The sequence below is a fragment of the Carlito syrichta genome, unplaced genomic scaffold, assembly GCF_000164805.1.
Source record: "Carlito syrichta isolate Samal-C Ts95f unplaced genomic scaffold, Tarsius_syrichta-2.0.1 Scaffold308992, whole genome shotgun sequence".
NCBI classification, from domain to species: domain Eukaryota; kingdom Metazoa; phylum Chordata; class Mammalia; order Primates; family Tarsiidae; genus Carlito; species Carlito syrichta.
The window spans coordinates 111,952-132,914 of NW_007253088.1; the positions used below are offsets into that span (position 1 = coordinate 111,952).

General features: G+C 35.3%; 1 protein-coding gene across 1 annotated transcript in view; it reads right to left on the reverse strand.

Moving 5' to 3' along the window:
* The window catches only part of HDX (highly divergent homeobox), a 146,247-nt gene that overhangs the window by 67,930 nt on the left and 57,354 nt on the right, over window positions 1-20,963 (reverse strand). Inside the window, exon 4 of the mRNA XM_008066517.2 lies at window positions 19,201-19,254. Coding sequence (XP_008064708.1) covers window positions 19,201-19,254 — 54 coding nt within the window. The remainder of the gene's footprint in view (window positions 1-19,200; window positions 19,255-20,963) is intronic.

Below are 20,963 nucleotides of genomic sequence, written 5' to 3' on the forward strand. Positions count from 1 at the left end.
CTCTAACTCAAAAATAAATAAATAACTAAAATAAAATAACTTTTTGTGGTATATATTGTTATCTGGATTTTTGCACATTTGAGAAATGAAGTTCAAAGAAGTTAAGTAATTTGCTTAAGGCTACACAGAAAGTTCACTGTGGGGCATGGCTTTACATCCAAAAAGTTCCTGGTATTAATCACAGATCATGTGTATACACGAATCTGTGAATCCCATGCTCAAGTGATCCCTGTAAAGCTAATGTTGAAATAACTCCTACTTAAATGGCTAACTTTAATTTTTTTTATTTTTTTTTTTTTTTTTTGAGTTGGAGTCTTACTCGGTCGTCCAGACTGGAGTGCAGTGGCCGCTCCCGGCCACCGCAGCCTCGACCTGCTGGGCTCTGGCGATCCTTCCTCCTCAGCCTTCCAAGTAGCCGGAATTACAGGCGCACGCTACCACGCCCGGCTGATTTTTTGATTTATTGTAGAGATGAGTTCTCGCCTGCCCGGGCGCGTCTCGAGCCCGCGGGCTCAGGCAATCCACTCACCTCAGCCTCCCAAAGGCGCGAAATTACAGGCTGAGCTACCGAGCCGGTTTACGGCTAACTTTTAAATGACTTTAGGCTCTATTTAGTCTGCAACATAAGTCCAGAACATGATAGATGGCTCATTACAACAAATATAAATCTGTCAATAAATGTTTACTAAGCAATAAAAAATAGGTCAAGATAGACAAAGTTCTTATTCTCATGGAGTTTAACAACAACAAAAAGCAAGTAAACTAACAAATGTGGTACTTTGGCTAATGTTATATGCTACAAATAAAATTAAATAAGGTAATGGGATAGTGACTTGGGCTAGAGAAGGGGTTGTTTAGATAGGATGACAAAGGAAAAACCTCTCAAAGAGATGACATTTGAGCTAAAACTTGCATAATCAGACAGACATACACACAAAAATATCTCCATGCTTATATGTATATACAATTACATTTCTAGAGATAGCTCATTTTAAAAGTTAACACAGTTTTACATTTACCTGTTCAAAATTAACATAAAGTAGGCTACATAAAAGGCTGCTAAGCAGCTCTTTTGCACTATTGTGCTTTCATGATAATTTTGCAATTTCATTTTAGTCTTTCCTTTTGTAGTCTTAATTCAAAAGGTTTTCTTCCTATATGTCAAATTAAACTGCTGATTTAAAATTTTGTTTCATATTAAATTAAGTAAGAATAAACACTCAAACCAAATAGGCACTTGGCAGCTCATTTCCTAACAGTATTTTTAATTTTTTATTGTTTTTTTAAAAGAAAGGAAAACTAGATTTTCAAAGGTTTAATGATCAGTTCATAAGGCACTGCACAAATTCTGCTTTTCTGAAGATAATTTATTGTATTTTGGTAGTTTTAAATCATATTCCATACTCAAAATATTGCAGTGCTCTGAGCACTTTACCGCGTTTCTTAGACATTCTGAAATGATGTAAATTTACTTATTAATAGAACAGAAAATATATCACAAGTCAGAGAAGCCAATTGCTGCGTACCATTTTAATTTTTTTTAAGTTTGGCTTTCTACTGTTTTTTCCTGATTTAAATAATCTACAATATGTAAAAACTTCTCCAAAAAAGCTCAATGTATAGATAAAAGTGACAGAAAATTAGAGATGAAACTGTAAATCAATTAAGTAAGTTTTATAGACCTATAGTACTTTTGAGGGGAAAAAAGTCATTTAAAAACTTTGGAAAGATTAATTTTTATAATGTGATTCACTGCCAGTCAACACAATCTGATCAAGGTATCCCATGACAGTATTTCACAGACTTGTCTTACCATAAAAAAAATCACTGGGATTAAGAATACAATTTCCAGGTCTTCTCCTAGAGTTTCTAATTCAGTGGGCTCAGGTAGAACACAAACATTTTTACAAACACCTCCCTCTTCCAACAAACACATTCTAATAATTCTTATGATTAAGCAAGGTTGGAAAACTTTATACTAAATGGTGAATTTTTAAGTTACTGACTGCTTTCTTGAAGTTGTGGACCAGTGACGTACAATATTAATATAATATGAACCACATATGTAGGCTTAAATTTTCTAGTAGCAGAATTGAAAATGTAAAAAGCTGGTACAGTTTCTCTCACCGATGACAGCTCTGGCATATCTCCCTTTCTTTTCTCTCTTCTTTCTCTAATAAACTTTGATTTAAAATGTAAAAAGTGGCAGGTAAAATTAATTTAAATAACAAATTTATTCAACTCAATATATCAAAAAACTTATCATTTCAACATGTAATTAATATAAACATTATAAACTCTTGCTAGATGTCAATAAGGCAGCAGAATACAAAGTCTCAGTATTTCTTTACCCATATAAACACAGATTTAACAATTATATAGGCAAGGTGTGGTGGCTCATGCCTATAATCCCAGCACCTTGGGAGGCCGAGGTGAGAGTATTGCCTGAGCCTACAAGTTTAAGACTAGACTGGGCAACATGAGACCTTATCTCTACAGTAAATCAAGAAAAATTAGATGGGCATGGTGGCATGTGCCTGTGGTTTCAGCTACTTGGAAGGCTGAGGCAGCAGGATGGCCTGAATGTCAAGGCTGCAGTGCCATGAGTGTGCCACTACACTCCAGCCTGGGTGACAGAATGAGACTTTGACTCAAAAAAATAAATATATAAGTAACAAAATACCCTAGTTAAAGAGAAGAGATCAACTACACAGAAATAAATAAGAAAAATAATTTAACTTTACTTGTACCAGCTTCTCCCTCAAAGCTGCAAAGTTTAGAGCCAAGAGAGACTGTGATCACTCCCTGGGAGGGAGAAAGAGAAAAAGGGGCAAATGTCTAATGTCTCTAAACTTTCAGTACACTCCCTAAGGGGCCAGTCTCTGTCTTGTCTATCATAGAGTGGTGGACAAGGAACAACAACAATAACAACAAAGTAGAAAAGTCCAAATGTCTGAGACATATAGGAGAACAGGCACCTTTCTCCATCTGATACAGCAATGCAAAGCTTGGAAAAGGTACAGAACTGAGATCTCTCCTCTAGGAGTAAGAGAGAAGTGAAGCATGACTCCAATGTCTTTGTTCTTTCGGTATACTTCCAAAGCTGTTAGATTCTGTTCTGCCTCACTCAGAACACTGATGAAAATGGCAACATTTGGATTTTGGGGGAAGCTATGGTCAATCCAGTTATCCAAGGCTTGAAGTAGGCACAGAATATATGCCCATCCTCCAATAGGGAGAGAGGGATGAAGTGTGGCTCCACTCTTCCCAAACTTTCAGTGTGCCACTCAAGGGGCTGGTTTCTATCCTTCCTCCTGTGGAGTGCTGGTGTTACTAACATAGACAGTAGAGGAAACAAGGGATTACAGGCTCCTAAGGAAAAAGAAATTACTGGATTATTGGGGCAGTAGGAACAAAAATTCAGAATCTCCAGTTGAACTGACTGGTATAGAATTGGCGGATTCAAAGTCAGTCAATAGAGGGTAGGAGAAGCTTTTCCTCCCAAAATGCACAGGCACAAACACAGAGGTATAACAAACATAAATAATCAAAAAAAAAATGACACAATGAAAAGAAAATAATGAATCTCAAAAACCAACTTAAAAAGTGGAGATCTATAAATTGCCTCACACCAAATTAAAATAATCTTAAAGCAGTTTGGTGAGTAGCAAAACAATGCAGATAGACAACTGACTAAATCAGAAAAATGATGTGTGAACAAAATGAGAGCATTAGCAGTAAAAGAAAAATGATAAAGAGGAATCAAACAGAAATCGTGGAACTGAACAATATAATAAGAGTACTAAAAAATTCACTGGAAAGGTTCAACAGCAGACTTGATCAAAAAGAAAAAAGAATCAGTGTCCTCAAAGACAGGTCATTTGCAATAATGCAATCAGAAGAACAAAAAAGAAAAAAGATTGAAGAAATCTAAGAAAATTATGTAATACCGTCAAACAAATCAATATAGCATGATAAAAGTCTCAGAAAAAAGTAGAGAGGAAGAAAAGGAAAGAAAAATGTTTGAAGAAATATTAACTGAAAACTACCCAAATTTAAGAAGCAAAATGGACATTCAGATCTATGAAGCTCAAAAGATCTTCAATAACATGAACCCTAAGAAAACTACACCAAGAAACAAATAGGCAAAAGTCAAGGACAAAAAGATAATTTTGAAAGCAGAAATAGAAATCCAATTCATCTTGTATAAGGGAACCCTTACAGACAATGAAAGGATTTCAAAGTGGAAACTTGGTAGGGTAAAAGGAATTGAAATTATATATTCAACGTTTTGAAAGAAAAGAAAAATTGTCAACCAAAAACATTTACCCAGTAAGATTGTCCTTCAGAAATAAAGAAGAAATAAAGATTTTCTAAGGCAAACAAAAGCTGAGGTAGTTTATTCCCATTAAATATACCTTATGAGAAATACTGAAGAGAGTTATTCAAATTAAAATCAATGGATATCAAGCAGGAACACAAAAGTATATGAAAACATAAAAATGACCAGCAACGGTAAATATACAGACAAATAAAAACAGTATAATAATGTAATAGTGGTGTGAGAATCACTTTTAATTCTAGTATAAGTTAATAGACAAAAGTGCTAAAAACAACAATTAATAAATATGTGTTAATGATACACAGTATGAAAAAATGTTCAGTTTGATATCAATAACACAAATTGGAGGAGAGGTAGAAGTGTAAAATTTTTGTATGTAATTCAAATTAGATTATTATCAGCTTAAAATATAGTGTTACAATTATAATGCATTTTATAGAAGTCTCATAGCAACCACACAAAAAAATTCTGTTAGAAACACAAAGAAAAAAGAGAAAGGAATCAAAGTATATCACTACAAGAAAAGCAACAAATCACAAAGGGTGGCACCAAGATAAGAAAAGAAATACAAAGGAAGTAGTAAACAGACAAAAACAGTGAACAAAATGACAGTGGTAAGTCCTTACCTATCAACAATTATCTTAGAAATAAATGTTTTAAACTCTTCAAAAGGCATAGCATGACTAAATAGATTTAAAAAATAAAAAAGATTTTAAAATAGATTAAAATATAAGATCTATCTATATGGTGTTAACAAGAGATTCACTATAGTATCAAATGGACACATAGACTGAAAGTAAAAAGTGGAGAAAGGCATTCTATGTAAAGGATAACAAACAGAAAACAGGAATTTCTTTACTTATCTAAGACAAAAGATACTTCAAGCCAAAAACTACAAAAAAGATAAGAAAATTTATTGCATAATGATAAAAAGTGTTAATTCATCAGGAAGATATACCAGTCATAAATAAATATATAATCAAAATCAGAAAAAAGCACTGGCAGATCTGAAGAAGAAATAAAAAGCAATACAATAATACTATGCTTCACTTTCTTTTTTTTTTTTTTTTTTTTTTGAGTTAGAGTGTCACTCTGTCACCCAGACTGGAGTGCAGTGGCCGCTCCCGGCCACCGCAGCCTCTACCTGCTTGGGCTCTGGCGATCCTTCTGCCTCAGCCTTCCAAGTAGCCGGAATTACAGGCATGGGCTACCATGCCCGGCTGATTTTTTGATTTATTGTAGAGATGAGGTCTCGCTGGTTTCCAACCCGCGGGCTCCGGCAATCCACTCACCTCAGCCTCCCAAAGGCGCGGGATTACAGGCTGAGCCACGGAGCCCGGTTTATGCTTCACTTTCAATGGTGGGTAGAACACCCATACAGAATAAATCATTAGGGAAACAGTGGACTTGAAGAGCACTATAAAATAAATGAACCAAGTAGACATGTACCAAGTATTCTATGCAAAAACAGCAGAATGCACATTGTTCTCAATTGCACATAGAAAATTTTCCAGGACACATTACATGCTAAATCAAAAAGCTACTGTCAACAAATTTAAGATGGTTGAAATCATGCAGAATGTCTTTTCTGACCACAATGAAATGGAACTAGAAATCAGTTTAAAAAAAGTAATAGTAATAAAAAACCGATAGAACAAAATAGAGGGCAAAGAAATAGACTCAACTAACTATCCACAAGTGTGCCAAGAATTGAGGATGAGGAAATATTAATAGCCACAAATAAATTGTACTGGGAAGCCTAAATATCAACCTGCAAAAGAATAAATTGGACATCTCTAAGCCATGCACAAAATCAACTAAAAATGTATTAAATACTTAAAAATAAGAGCTGAAACCATAAAACTCTTAGGAAAAAAATTAAAGGGAGCTCTTTGACATGGGCTTTAGCAATGTTTCTTTTTTTTTTCCTAAGACACCAAAATCTCAGTCAACAGAAACAAAAATAAACAAGTGGGACTGCATCAGACTAAAAATCTTCTGCATTTTAAAAGAAACAATCAGGAAAATGAAAAGGCAACTTACAGAATGAAAGACAATATTTGCAAACCTTTAAAAGAAATATTTTATTTTATTATTATATTTCATTTTATTTTGATAATCTCACTCTGTCACCTATGATGGAGTGCAGTGGTGATATCATAGCTCACTGAAGCCTCAAACTTCTGAACTCACCACCACCCCCAGCATACAAATCTTGTATCTGATCAGGAGTTGACATCAAAAACATACAATAAGTTTCCACAACTTTAAAGCAAAAACAAGCAAACAACATGATTAAAAAATGGACAAAAAATCTGTAGACATTTCTCCAAAAGCATAAAAGCAACCAACAGTTACAGAAAAGGTCCTCAATATCACTAATCACCAGAGAAATGCAAATAAAACACGAGATATCACCTTATACCTGTTAGGATGGCTATTACCAAAAATTCTAAAGATAACAAGTGGTGAGAATGTAGAGAAAATAGAACTCTTGTACACTGTTGGTGAGAATACAATTTGATACAACCATTATGGAAAACAGCAAGAACATTCCTCAAAAAATTAAAAATAAAACTACCATATAATTCAGCAATCCTTTTTCTGGGTATATACCCAAAGAGAACTGAAATTATTACCTCAATAAAGTATTTTTGATCCCATGTTCATTGCATTGTTATACAGTGCAGCTAAGTAAAATAAGAAAACAACCCAAGAGTCAGCAGATGAATTAATAAAGTTAGGTATAATTTATCCTTTACAAAAGAGGAGATTCTGCCATTTGGGACAAAGAGGATGAACTCAGAGGAATTAAGCTAAGTAAAATTCACCAGACACAGAATGAAAAATATTCCATGTTATGACTTTTATTTGGAATCTAAAAAAGTCAAACATGTAAAACATTGGTTATCAGGGGTGGGAAGATGGGGGAAATGGAAGATACTGTCAAACATTACAAAGTTGCAGTTATATATGATGGTAAATATAGTGAACTAATGTACAGCATGATGACTACAGTTAATAAAACTGTATTGTGTATCAGAAATTTACTAAGAGAGTAGACTTCAGGTGCTCTCACCAAAATAAAAAATGATAACTATGTGAGATGATAGATATGGTCATTTTATTGAATGTAGTAATTATTTCACTATGTATGTATATCTATATCAAAACATCACATTGTATGTCTTAAATACATACAATTATTTTTAGATTTGAAAATGCAGTTTATTTAGAAAGTAGAGAGAAAGAGATTCATGTACCCAAGGTAAAAAAGCTAAAAAACATGATGGCCATAGCTGAAAGAACATGTGACCTGGCCAGTGCTTAACAAAACAGTGGCCAAATTTTTATTTTAAAAATAAAAGTATTAAAAATAAAAACTAAAAAGGATTAATATGTTCTAGGAACCTGCTGTATAAACTATACTTATATCTGATGAAAGAAACTTTCATCAAAAGCTGACAAAAGAGAAAAAGAAGGGCATCATACAGTATTAAAAATATCCATTCAATAGTATATAACAATTGTGAATATATATGCACCCAACATCAGAGCAAGTTCCTTTCTATTCCTAGTTTTCTAAATGATTACCAAGAATATTTAATTTTGTCAAATGTTATTTTTATATCCATTGAAATAATACAGTTTTTCTTCTTATTTGCTAGTATTTTGAATTATATTGATTTAATTAATGTTAAAGCAAACTCATTAAAGAGATAACCTTCACTGCATTTGATTTGTTCAATTTTTGTTTGGGATTTTGCATCCTAAGTTCATGAGATATAATGCTACGCTGCTGCCTTGCAATATCTTTGTCTGGTTTGGGCCTAAACATGATGCTGGCCTCATAGAATCAGCAATAAGAATTCTTTCTCTTCAACAGTATGTAGATACTGGATACAAACAAAATTATGTTTTCCTTAAATCTTTTGCAGGATTCACTAGTGAAGGAATTCTTTGTGACAATGTTTATAACTTTTATTTATTTAATAGATATAAGACTATGAAAATTATCTATTTCTTTTTTTATGAGTGTTTTTTCTTTTATGAGTGTTTTCATCTTCCCAATAATTTTTCCATTTCATCTAAGCTTTTGAATTCAATTTAATAGAGTTTTTCATAATATTCTTTTATCCTTTTAATATTTGTAAATCTGCTAGATCTCTCATTTCTGATATTGGTAATTTGTGTCTTCTCACTTTTCATCCTGATCAATCTGGCTTACCAACTTCATTGACTTTTTTTTGACCATTTTTGTTTTTAGCTTATGTTGGATGGTGATAGGAGTTGAAGTCATTCATTTGAGAATTTTTGGTGGATTTTTACCTTCTAAACCTTCTAACATGGGCATTTACTGTTATAAGTATCTCCCCTAAATACTGTTTTAGCAGTACCCTACAGATTGTCATATGCTCTGTTTTCATTTTTATTCAGTAAAAAATACTTTCTGATTTTTTTATTATGATTTTTTCATTAACCCACAAGTGATTCAAAAGTGTGCTATCTTCCAAATGTTTGGGGATTTTTTAAAGAGATCTTTCTGCTACTGGTTTCTAATTTACTTCCTTTGTGGTCAGAAAACATATTTTGTATGACTTTAATACTTTAAAATTTTTTCAGCCTTGTTATATACACCAGGATTAGGAATACAGTGGAAAATGTAATGCGTGTACTTGAAAAGGATTTATGATCTACTGTTGTAGGGCAGAAAGTTCTATAATTATCAATTAGGTCACATTGCTTAAGTGTCATTCACATCTGATTTCCTGTCTACTTTTTCTAACAACTATTGAGGGAGTTGTATTGAAATCTCAAACTATACTTGTAGATTTGTATATTTCTCATTCCAATTCTATCACTTCTGGATTTATATATTTTGAAGCTTTGTTATTAGATGTATAAATGTTTGCAACTCTTATGTCCTTTCAATGGATTGATTTCTTTATCTATAAGAAATTGCCATATTTATCCCTATTAATATTATTAGCTCTGAAATCTACTTGTTATTGATAACAATATTGCCAATTAACTTATTAATGTATTTATAAAGTGTGTTTCTCATCAACAGCACATATAGTCAAGCTCCATATAATATTTTGATCAAGAACAAACCGCATATATTATTGTGGTTCCTTAAGGTTATAATGGAGCTGAAAAATTCTATTGCTCAGTGACATCATAGTTGTCATAATGTCATAGCACAACACATTGCCTGTTTGAGGTGATACTGATATAGACAAACCTATTGCACTGATATTTGCATTTGAAAGTATACATGCAATCATGTACACTACATAATACTTGATAATGACAATATAAATGACATTTATAAAGTTTACAGTAATGTGTAATAATGTCCTATAGGGTTGACTGATTTTTTTCTTTCATCTTGGAAAAGTCTTGTGCCTCTTCCTTCTGCCCTCCCAAGATTTTAGATGAGAAGTCTACTGTCATTTGAGTTTGTAATTTTTTAAAGTAATGCTCCAAGGTTATTTTCTTTGTTTTTGGTTTTCAGAAGTTTAATTATGATGTGCCTGGGTGTGGATTTCCTTGCATTTATCTTGTTTGGGGTTCATTCAGGTTTTTAGATATTCATGTTTTTTTAAAAGAAAATTTGGGAAGATTTTAGTCATGATTTCAATAGTCTTTCAGTCTCATTCTCTTTCTCCTCTTCTTGTGGAATTCCAATGGTACAAATGCTGGATCTTTTGTTATTGTCCCCCAGGACTCTGAGGTTCTGTTCATTATTTTCAGGTCTGTTTTTCTCTGTTGTTCTAGTTGTTTAAATTCTATTACACTGTCCTCAAATTCACTGATTTTATTCTCTTATCCCCACTCTAATATTGAGCCACCTAGCAAGTTTTTAAATATATACTTTTAGCCTATGAATTGTATTTGGTTCTCTTTGATAACTTCTACTGCTCTTCTGAGATTTTTCCATCTTTTAGTTTTAAGGCAATTTTTAATTACTTATTTTAAAAATGTACAATGGGTGCTCTAGACTCTTTCAGAAAATACCATGTGATCCATCTCAGTGTCTGTGTTAGTTGATTGTCTTTTATCATTCAAGTTGTGATTTTCTTGGTTCTTAGTATAATGGGTAATTTTTAATAATTACCTTGACACTTTTTCCATTACCTAAAAGACTTTTTTTTTAAAAGATAGGGTGTTACTATGTTGCCCAGGCTGGACTTGAACTCCTAGGTTCAAGAAATCATCCTGTATTAGTCTCCCACACACTAGTGTGCCTGGCTCTTTTATATTTTCACAAGCAGTCACCCAGTTAAATTTAGTATGTAGGTCTTGGCCTACTTTTATGAGTAATGATTCCAAAGACAATTCAATTTTTAAAATATTTGTAGTATTATTTTCATTACTTGATTTATGTAGTGCCACTTGGGCATCCACTGATTCCTGATGGTGCCATGTAAGGGAACAAAAGAGCCTGATCTAACCCAGGAATTGTGAAGAAATCCCCTATTTGTGCCACCCAACAAACTAGTGTCTGTAGGTGGAAAAATGGATTCTTCAAGGATGAATAGTGTGTTTTTGTGTTGGATATTTGTGGTACCTTGATTCCTCTTGCTAAGGCTGACCAGTCACCTGGTTCTTTAGGTAGGGGAAAAATTATCTTGCTTACAGGAACAAAGAGGATTCCCAGGCTAAGTTGTTATTTGTGGCAATATTCTCCTTAGTATTTCTGCCTGGGGTCTCCAGGTGAGGGACAGGAGGTTTGGGTCATACAGGACAGGAGAGCACTTCCCCTACCTTCTTATTTTTAGTGGAATTTCAAATTGATCTCTCCAGCCAATGCTATGAGTCTCACATCATGTTGTTTGTGGAAATACTGCTACATCTTGGGGAGAAACGAGCCTATTCAAGTTGTTTTATGTTGTTAGATCGGTGGGTCAAAAATTGCCTGGCTTAGGTAGTGTTCTACTGTTATGTGTGAGACAAAATACCCTGTAGTTCCTCTAAGTCCTGGAGTTCCAAACCAGTCTCCTTGTTCTTTCCACCATTCAGAGTTAACCTTTAGAAGACTCTTGTATTACTTCCAGGGTTTATCATTTTATTTTGTGAGTAAGAGTAGAGAGAAGTAAATTTTGAAAATTATATCTAATACTGAAGTCCTAGCTTGAGTTTTTTTTTTTTAAACATATTTTTTATTTTAAAATTGTGGGGTACAGATGAGGATTAGGTATACAAATATGCATCGTTCAGGCACCCTTGTTGATAAGGCGTGTCCCCCTGTTCCCAGATAGATATTGACTACAGTTAATCCCACCTCCCATCCCCTCCCTGAACACCCATAGTTTTCCCCCACTGTCAATACTTTTCTTATAGTATTACAATAGATGTTCAAGGTCCACTTATGAGTGAGAATATGTGATACTCAGATCTTTGTTTCTGTGAGAGATCACTCAGTATTATAAACTCTAGTTCCATCCAGGTTGCTGTGAAGTTCAAGATTTTGTTCTTTTTTATGGCTGCATAGTAGTCCATCATGTATATGTACCACATTTTTTTAATCCAGTCACCTTTTGATGGACAGTGTGGTTGGTTCCAGGTTCTTGCTATTGTGAACAATGCTGTGATAAACATACATATGCAGGTATCTTTTTGATAGAGTGCTTTGAGTTCTTCAGGGTATATTCCCAGTAGGAGGATTGTGGGGTCATATGGGAGGTTGATTTTTAGAGCTTTTAAGAATCGCACACTGATTTCCACAGAGGTTGCAATAGTTTACACTCCCACCAACAGTGTAGAAGGGTTCCCTTTTCACCACATCCTCTCCAACATTTGTTATTTTTTGAGTTATTGATAATGGCCATTCTGACTGGAGTTAGGCGGTATCTCAGTGTAGTTTTAATTTGTATCTCCTGGAGTTAGGCGGTATCTCAGTGTAGTTTTAATTTGCATCTCCTTGATGATTAGTGAGGTTGAACATTTCTTCATGTGTCTGTTGGCCACTCATATGTTTTCTTGTGAGAAGTGTCTGTTCATATCTTTGGCCTACTTTGTAATGTTTTTTTTTAATTTTCAGCACGTTTAAGTTCCTTGTAGATCCAAGATGTTAGGCCTTTGTCAGACATGAAGTTGGCAAATACTTTTTCCCAGTCTATGGGCTGTGTCCCTGCTCTCTTGATGGTTTCTTTGGCTTTGCAGAAGCTTGTCAGTTTAATGAGGTCCCATTTATCTCTCTTATCTCTTATGGCCTGTGCATTTCAGATTTTGGACAGGAATTGGATGCCAGTTCCAATTTCCATAAGGGTGTGTCCTGTATTTTCTAAGGTTCTTATGATTTGAGGCTTTACATTTAGGTCTCTGATCCATTTAGAGTTAATTTTTGTGTATGGGGATACATAGGGGTCTTGTTTGAATCTTCTGCATGTGGTCAGCCAGTTTTTCCAGCAGCATTTACTGAATAGGTTCTCCTCTCCCCAGTCGTAGGTGGTGAAGACTTTGTCGAAGATGAGTTGGTTGAGAAATTGAGGTTTTGCTTCTGGAATCTCAATTCTATTCCATTGGTCTATATGCCTGCTCTTGTACCAATACCAAGCTCTTTTGAATATTGTCGCTTTATTTTATAGTACAATTTGAAGTCTGGTAATGTGATATCTCCTGAATTTTTTTTTTTTTTTTTGCTGAGGATTATTCTGGGTATTCTTGGTCGTTTGTGTTTCCATATGAATTTCTGTATTGTTTTTTCTAGCTCTGAGAAGAATGTTGCTGGTAATTTGATGGGTATTACATTAAATCTGTAGATTGCCTTAGGTGGAATGGACATCTTCATAATTCATAATGTTGATGCTTCCAGTCCATGAGCTTGGGATATTTTTCCACTTGTTTGTGTCATCTTTGATTTCTTTGAGCAGTGTTTTGTAGTTTTCATTGTAAAGGTCTTTCATGTTTCTGGTTAGGTAGATGCCAAGGTATTTCATTTTTTTTCTTGTTGCTACCGTGAAAGGAATTGTGCTTTTTATTTGCATTTCTGTTTGTTTATTATCAGTGTAAAGACATACAATTGTCTTTTGCACATTTATTTTATACCCTGAAACTTTGCCAAAGTCCTTTATCAGTGTAAGGAGGTATTTGACAGATTCTCTTGGGTTTTCAAGGTACACAATCATGTCATCTGCAAAGAGAGATAACTTGACTTCCTCTTTTCCTATCTGGATACCCCTGCCTTCTCTTCACTGATTGCTCTAGCCAGGACTTCCAATACTACATTGAACAGGAGGGAAGAGAGTGGGCATCCTTCTCTTGTTCCAGTTTTCAAGGAAAATGATTCCAAATTTTTTCCATTTATGAGTATGCTAGCTGTGGGTTTCTCCTGGATGTCTTTTACTATTTTGAGGTATGTTCCATGTATGCCTAGATGTCCTAGGGTTTTTATCAAGAGGGGTGCTGTATTTTATCAACAGCTTTTCCTGCATCTAATGATATAGTCACGTGGTTTTTGTTTTTACGTCTGTTGATGTATTTAATTACATTTACGGTCTTACGAATGTTGAACCAGCCTTATGTCCCAGGGTGAACCCTATTTGGTCATGATGGATGATTTCTGAGATGTGTTGTTGAATCTGATTTGCTAGTATCTTGTTGAGAATTATGGCATCTATGTTCATCAAAGATATTGGCCTGTAGTTCTCTTTCTTTGTTGGGCCTTTACCTTGCTTGTGTATCAATGTGATGTTAGCTTCATAAAATGGTTTGCGGAGGGTTCTATCTTTCTCAATCACCTGGAATACTTTAAGTAGGATTGGTATCAGCTCTTCCTAAAATGTCTTATAGAATTCTGCTGGAAATCCATCTGGTCCAGGGTTTTTTTTTTTTTTGGAGGTAGTTTACTTATTTCAGAGTCAGTATCCTTGATTGTTATTGGTCTATTTAGGGTCTCAATTTCTTCTTGTTTCAACCTAGGCAGGTTGTGTGATACCTGAAAGTCGTCCATTTCCTTAAGGTTTTCAAGTTTTTTTCCATACGAGTGTACATAGTAGTCTCTAATGATCTTTTGTATTACTTCAGGGTCAGATGTGATGCCATCTTTTGTGTTTCTGATTGTATTTATTTGGGCTTTGTCTCTTTTTTCCTTGATCAGTCTATCTAGGGGAACATCAAACTTGTTTATCCTTTCAAAGAACCAGTTTTTTGTTTCATTGATTTTTTGGTATTATCTGTTTGTCTTCTATGTTCCGGATTTGGGCTTTTATTTTAGTTATCTGGATTCTTCTGCTGAAGTTAGGGTTTTGGTGCTCTTGCTTTTCCAGGCTCCTAAGGTGATTTTTTAGGCTGTTAATTTGTGATCCTTCCATTTTCTTCATGTGCGTTTGTAGAGATATAAATTCCCCTATTACTACAGTTTTCATGGCATCCTAGAGATTTTGATAAGATGTTTCTTCATTTTCATTTGTTTCCAGATATCTTTTAATCTCCGTTTTGATCTCATCATTGACCCAGGAGTTGTTTAGGATCATGATATTTAGTGTCCATGTCTTTGTGGGTTTGGGGGGAATCTTGTTGGTGTTGATGGTTATTTTTATTGCACTGTGGTCCAAGAAGGTGCATGACAAATTTTTGATATTTTGAAATTTGTTTATGCTTGATTTATGGTCAAGTATGTGATCGATCTTAGAGTACATTCCACGTGGTGATGAGTAGAATGTATATTCTGTGGCCATTGAGTGGAGTGTTCTGTAGGTATCAATTAAGTACATTTGGTCAAGAATCACATTGAGGTTCCCGATCTCATTGCTGATTTTTTGTCCTGATGATCTGTCTAGGGTTGTGAGTGGGGTATTAAAGTCCCCAACTATGATAGTGTTAGAGTCAACATCTTTTTTAAGTTTACCTAGAAGTTGCTTTATGAAAGTTGGTGCTCCTTTTTTGGGTGCATATATGCTTAGGATGGATATTTGGTTAATGGAGTGAACCTTTTATCACTATATAGTTGCCTTCTGTATCTTTTAAAATTTTTGATAGGTTAAATGGTATTTTGTCTGAAATTAGGATCGCAACTCCTCATTTCTTAAGTGCTCTGTTCACCTGAAAATTGGTTTCCCATCCTCCTACTTTGAGTCTGTGAGTGTCCTATCTAGTGAGATGGGTCTCTTGAAGTCAATATATTGTTGCCTGGTGATATTTTATCCATTTTGCCGTTCTATGTCTTTTCAGTGGTGCATTTAGTCCATTCACATTCAGGCTAATTATTGAAATGTGAAAATTGATCCCTATCATAAAGTTTTTAGTGAGTTGTTGTTGTTCCTCTTTGTTTTTTGTGTTTCTTTTGGTTTTGGGGTTGGTTTGTGTCTGTTTTACTCTTTTTCCTGTACTTTTGTGAAGAACACTGTTGTTCTTTTTCATTTTCTTCTGTGTTTAGTACTTTTTAAAGTGTTTCCTGTAGAGGTGGTCTGGTGGCAGCATAAGTTCTTAGGGATTGGATGTCTGGGAAACATTTTAATTCTCTCTCACTGATGAAGCTTAGTTTGGTTGGGCAGGTTATTTTGGTTGAAATTATTTTTTAGAACTTTGAAGCTAGGGCTCCAAGCTCTCCTAGTTGGCAGGGATTCTATAGATAAATCTGTTGCTATTCTAATTGGTCTTCCATGGTAGGTTATCTAGCCTTTTTCTCTGTCTTTCTTTAGAATTTTTTCTTTTATAGCTACTTTGTTGAGGTGAATTATTATGTGTCTTGGAGTTGGTCTTTTCATTTGTTGTCTTGCAGGGGTTCTCTGTGTCTCTTGTGTTGAATTATCACATCACTGGTGAGATGAGGGAAGTTTTCTTCAATAATCTCATGAAATGTTTGTTCCAGGGTGGCCTCTGTCTCTCTTTCTTTTTCAGGAAGTCCAATTATTCTTAGTTTTGGTCTCTTGAAGTAATCACTCATCTCTTGAAGGTTTTGTTCTATCTTTTTAAGCTTCTTTTCTATGTTTTTGACAGTTTCGGTTAGTTCTATATTTTGGAGTCAAGCTCTGAGATTCTTTCTTCTGCTTGGCTAATTCTCCTTTCCATGCTTATCAGTTTGTTATTTATTTCAGTCACAGTATTCTTTACCACTGTTATCTCAGTTATCAACTCCTTTCGACTTTCTTCTTGTCTCTCCTCAATTCTTTTTAATCTCTCCATTAATGTCTTGATGACTAGGTTTGTAGTTTGAGACCAGTCATTCTGGGGGCTCTTCATTGTTGGCATTCCAAAGTCAGTTTTCTCAGTGTCTGCCCACTCAGGAGTCTGGGAGAGACCCATGTTCTTCTTTTGGTTTTTCTTCATTTGTGTGGATTTTTATCTCTCCCCCTTTCCCTCCCCTTCTTTAATTCTGTTTTTCAGGGAAGGTGGGGTTGCTTTTACTTCTTTTGTTCAATATCCTGTTCTTTCTCGTGAGGGTCCTCTGGCTTTGTTCACTTTTGAGGCTAGACTGTGGGTTGGGAGGCTGTATTTTTTACAGTTTTGAGGTTTAATTGAGGGGGACGCTGTGATTCAGAATCTATCTGCATATTCCAGTATCCACCAACAAGTGTATGGGCACACTGGAACCTGTTTCCCACTGCCTTACAATCTGTCCATACATCAGGGTTTAGGTTTGCTCCCTGGAACAAAAGTAAGTACAAAAAGGAAAATATGGAAGAAGGGGTGGTCAGGAGGAAGTGAGAGAGAGAGAGAGAAGAGTGAGAGGGAAAACAGACAAACATACCAACTAATGAATGAAAAAGAGACACAAGGCCAGAAAGCAGTGAAAAACAGACATACAAACAAAATTCCCTAAAGCATACCAGTAATCACATAATGACAGTCCAATAAAATCATGCCTTTTGATGTATTTTTCCCCAACAAAAACCGGTAGTCTAAATCAAAAAGCAAACAAAAGTGAGCAAAACAAATAGTCAAAAAAATAAAATCAGAAATCAAAATAAGAAACCAGACTAGCTCTGGAATCTTTCCTGCGTGTCTAAAGTCTCTTCAGTTCTGATCTCTAGCCTCAACCCTTTGCTTTAATTGTAGGCAGATAGATTTACTCCAAGATTGGGTTGGTTCCCTTGCCTTTTTCCCTGATAAGTCTGCGAGAGGCCTGAGTTGCCTGTATCTGATTCAGTGTGTGGGGAGGAGGACTTTTGTCTCCTGTTTAGCAACATTACCTTAGAAACCAAAGTGGAGGCTGCTTGTAGATGGGCAGGGCAATGCAAATCTCTGCCTGGAAAATGGCCAAGGTAGGCAGCTCCTCTTTCAAGAATCCTTTCTCTCCACCCATTCTTTCTCTCCACTTGCCCAGGTTTGTGTGTGATCCACTATGATGGGATGTGGGATCAGCGACACAGCTGGGTGCTTGATCTGGTGTGCTACCAGCAGCCTGAGGTGGAGGAGGGAGCTGGGAATTCCCTCTTCTGGAGCTGACAGCTGAGAGCGGCTGATCAGCACTTCCTTAAGATACGCTGTTCCCCTATACAACCACGAATTCTCATGCTGGGTGCCTCAGTCAGAACAGGGACTAGAGCTCCAAAGGGTTAGTGGTGAGCAGTGACAGCAGCTTTGGGCCCCACACAGGGCACTTCAGCCAGAAATGGAGCTGGTATCTCTGAGGGGCAGCTGCCTAGAGCCTCCCTGGGTGACGGCGGCTTGAAATAGGGCTGGGCGTGGGCCCAGAATCCAGAGCAGGGAGCTGGAACTCTGAGGAGTGAGCACCGGGTTCACTGGATTGGGTGCTCATTCAGGGAGAGAGCTGGTAGTGGCTGAGTGCTGGGAAGATCAGTGTAGCTAGCAAGGGAACCCAGATATCCACAAGGCAGTATCCAAGGGCTGCCAGGTGAGACGTTGTAGCCGGGTAGGGAGCTGGGATCTCCACACGGTTGGGGCCTGGGGCCACATATAGCAGAGCAGTAGCAGCTGAGAGGACTCAATAGCTGACCTTGCGTGGGTCTGAAGGTCTCCAGGCCTCGAACCAATGAGGCTGGCGGTGGGCAGGGGGGTGGGGGAACAAAAGCAAGAGACTTTCGGGGAATTCACTTTCAGAGATTCTCAGCGTCCCACCTATGCCATCACCATCTTACTGGAACCCCCTCTTGAGTTTTTATTTATCCTCAAATCTATCCATCATATGGTGACTCGAGTTCTCCTTCTAGGAGTATATTTATGTATCTTTTACAGTTTAATAATCTCATATATATGTATTAGTTACATCACAATACCTTTCAGGTAAAGTTTGGACCTTCTTTTGGTCCCCAGTTCTCCTGGTATGAGATGTCACCCCACATCTTTAAAATAAAAAAAAATTAAAAATAAAAACAAAATATCTGAGGTACTTGTTAAAATGCAGATTTAAGGGTCCTACACTCAGAAGCTGAGAAAACACAATTTTACTGAAATTCTGTTATATTAACATTTTAAAAATCACAACAGTTGTAGCAGAAAACCAGAGAACAAAATAAAATTGCTAAACATTAATTATTCATTATTTATAAATACTGAATTGCACTTTTAGAAAGTAAGCTAAATTACTGCATACTGATTGATATATTTCATATCAGTTATGATTCAATTGTATGATCAAATTAACTCGGCTAATTAGATGAAAAAATATTTATGAATTACCTTTAAATACCTTTTAAAACTGAAAAAATAACTGTTCACAGATTATATGATGTACTGATTACTATATTTTATTTAAGATTACCTTTGTAGTATATTTATATGTGTTTGTGTGTGTGTGTGTGTATCAAAATATATCTGTTAAGCCAATGTAATCTTATCAAGGTTTAGTTTCATCAGCTTTACAAAAATCATGACAATTTTCTCAATGGCATTCCTACTAACCACACAAGAGGAAGCTCACTTGTTGCTTTAAATGAAAAATTACTTACTGCTCTTTTTCTAGAACACCCTGTAATCCAAGGCACAGTAAGGTTTCCTGAAATCTGTAAAACAACAAATGGAATCTCAGTAAGGTATGCAATGACACTACATGGAATGTTGATAAACACCAAATAATACACAATGTCAAGAGAAGTCTACATTCAGAGCATAATGCCCACATATAAAAGGTTGTTTCTTTATTAAGTTCAAGTTTTGAAGGAACTTTGTTTATGGAAAAATTTTAGAAGCGGTGCAAATTTCCCATGGAAATTCAAGATAATTGTTGGAGTACTAAGAATCTTGGGGAGTTGAAAATGTATAAACAATACAAGTATTATACTATTTTAACTAAAAAATACAATGCTTTGCAATGTATGTGAAAAATCTACAAGAACTATAGAATTCAGTAGTTGCTCTTTATTTGCAAGGAATATATTTTAAGACCTCCAGTGGATGCCTGAACCTGTAAATATTAGTGAACTCTATATATACTATATTTATTCTTATATATACCTATGATAAATTTGAATTTGAAATAAAATAAAACAATTGTTAACAACATATTGTAGTAAAAGTTGTAATTAAAAATGTGGTCTCTTTCTTTAAATATTTTATTGTACTGTACTGTAGGTAACTGAAACCATGAAAGCAAAATCATAAATAAGGGGTGGTATTACTATAGTCTCTTTTTAAATAGGGCATTACCACAAGTTAAGAGATGATTTTGTAATGACAGATGCATGCTATAAACTAATTAAACACATTACTTGTATTCATCATGCAAAATCATCACTGACTAATCAAAATATTACTCTATGTACTTTCATAATACAAATCTTAGGCCTACTGAGCAATTAACTGAAACATTGTTTCTCCTAACTGTGGTCTCATTAGAAGTCTATTAATTATGCCCTTCACCCTTTCTTACAAAATGATGAATTGTATATTTTAATAAGTTCATTGATTTAGAGATTATTTTGCATTAATAATGTGTAATTGCCAAAAGAAGAACATGTGAACTGTTAAGTATGAGTATCTATACATCAAACCTCTCCAGATAAAAATATGTGTCCAATAAAATCAGCTCTTTCTGAGTTACATTCCAGAGCTTAGTGTTGGTAGTGAAGTTTAACCATGCTGCAACACTGAGCAGATATTTCTTGCAAATTGTACAGGAACTTCATACTTGAGCAAATACTTTCTAATGGTTTCTCAGAAATGTCGCATAATTTTAATGTTTACAAATGGAGCAGGGTATTATTTAGGTAAGGTTATATTTATTTTCAACGTTCTTACATCTACCTATGCACTCACACCCAAAATTAAAATAACTCTTCGACAAATCCTATTCAACAGTATGGTAGTACTTTTAAAGTAGAAACTACTATGCCAAGTGACCAGCAACACCTTATTACCTCAGCATACCCGCACAGGGAGATAGGTGCTACTTTGGTGGGATATCTTCTAATGAGTGTATACAATGACCTAGATGGTTCTGTGAGTTCTGTGGCTCAGGTTAGCCTGGACTTAACCATACATTTTCATGGTACACACAAGGATTGGGGAGTATCCCAAACTTACTGGTTTTCTCCTTTACTCCAAAACACATATCCCCTGAGAGACAGACAAGTCAAATCATCCTTGTTTATAGTGATGGTGGGAACATGATATTCAAGCAAACATTTAATGTTTTTGATAAATTGTATGCAGCCCTGGCCTGTATAGTATTGTATCTCCTGACAAGGAGTGATGATCAAACAGGCAACATAAA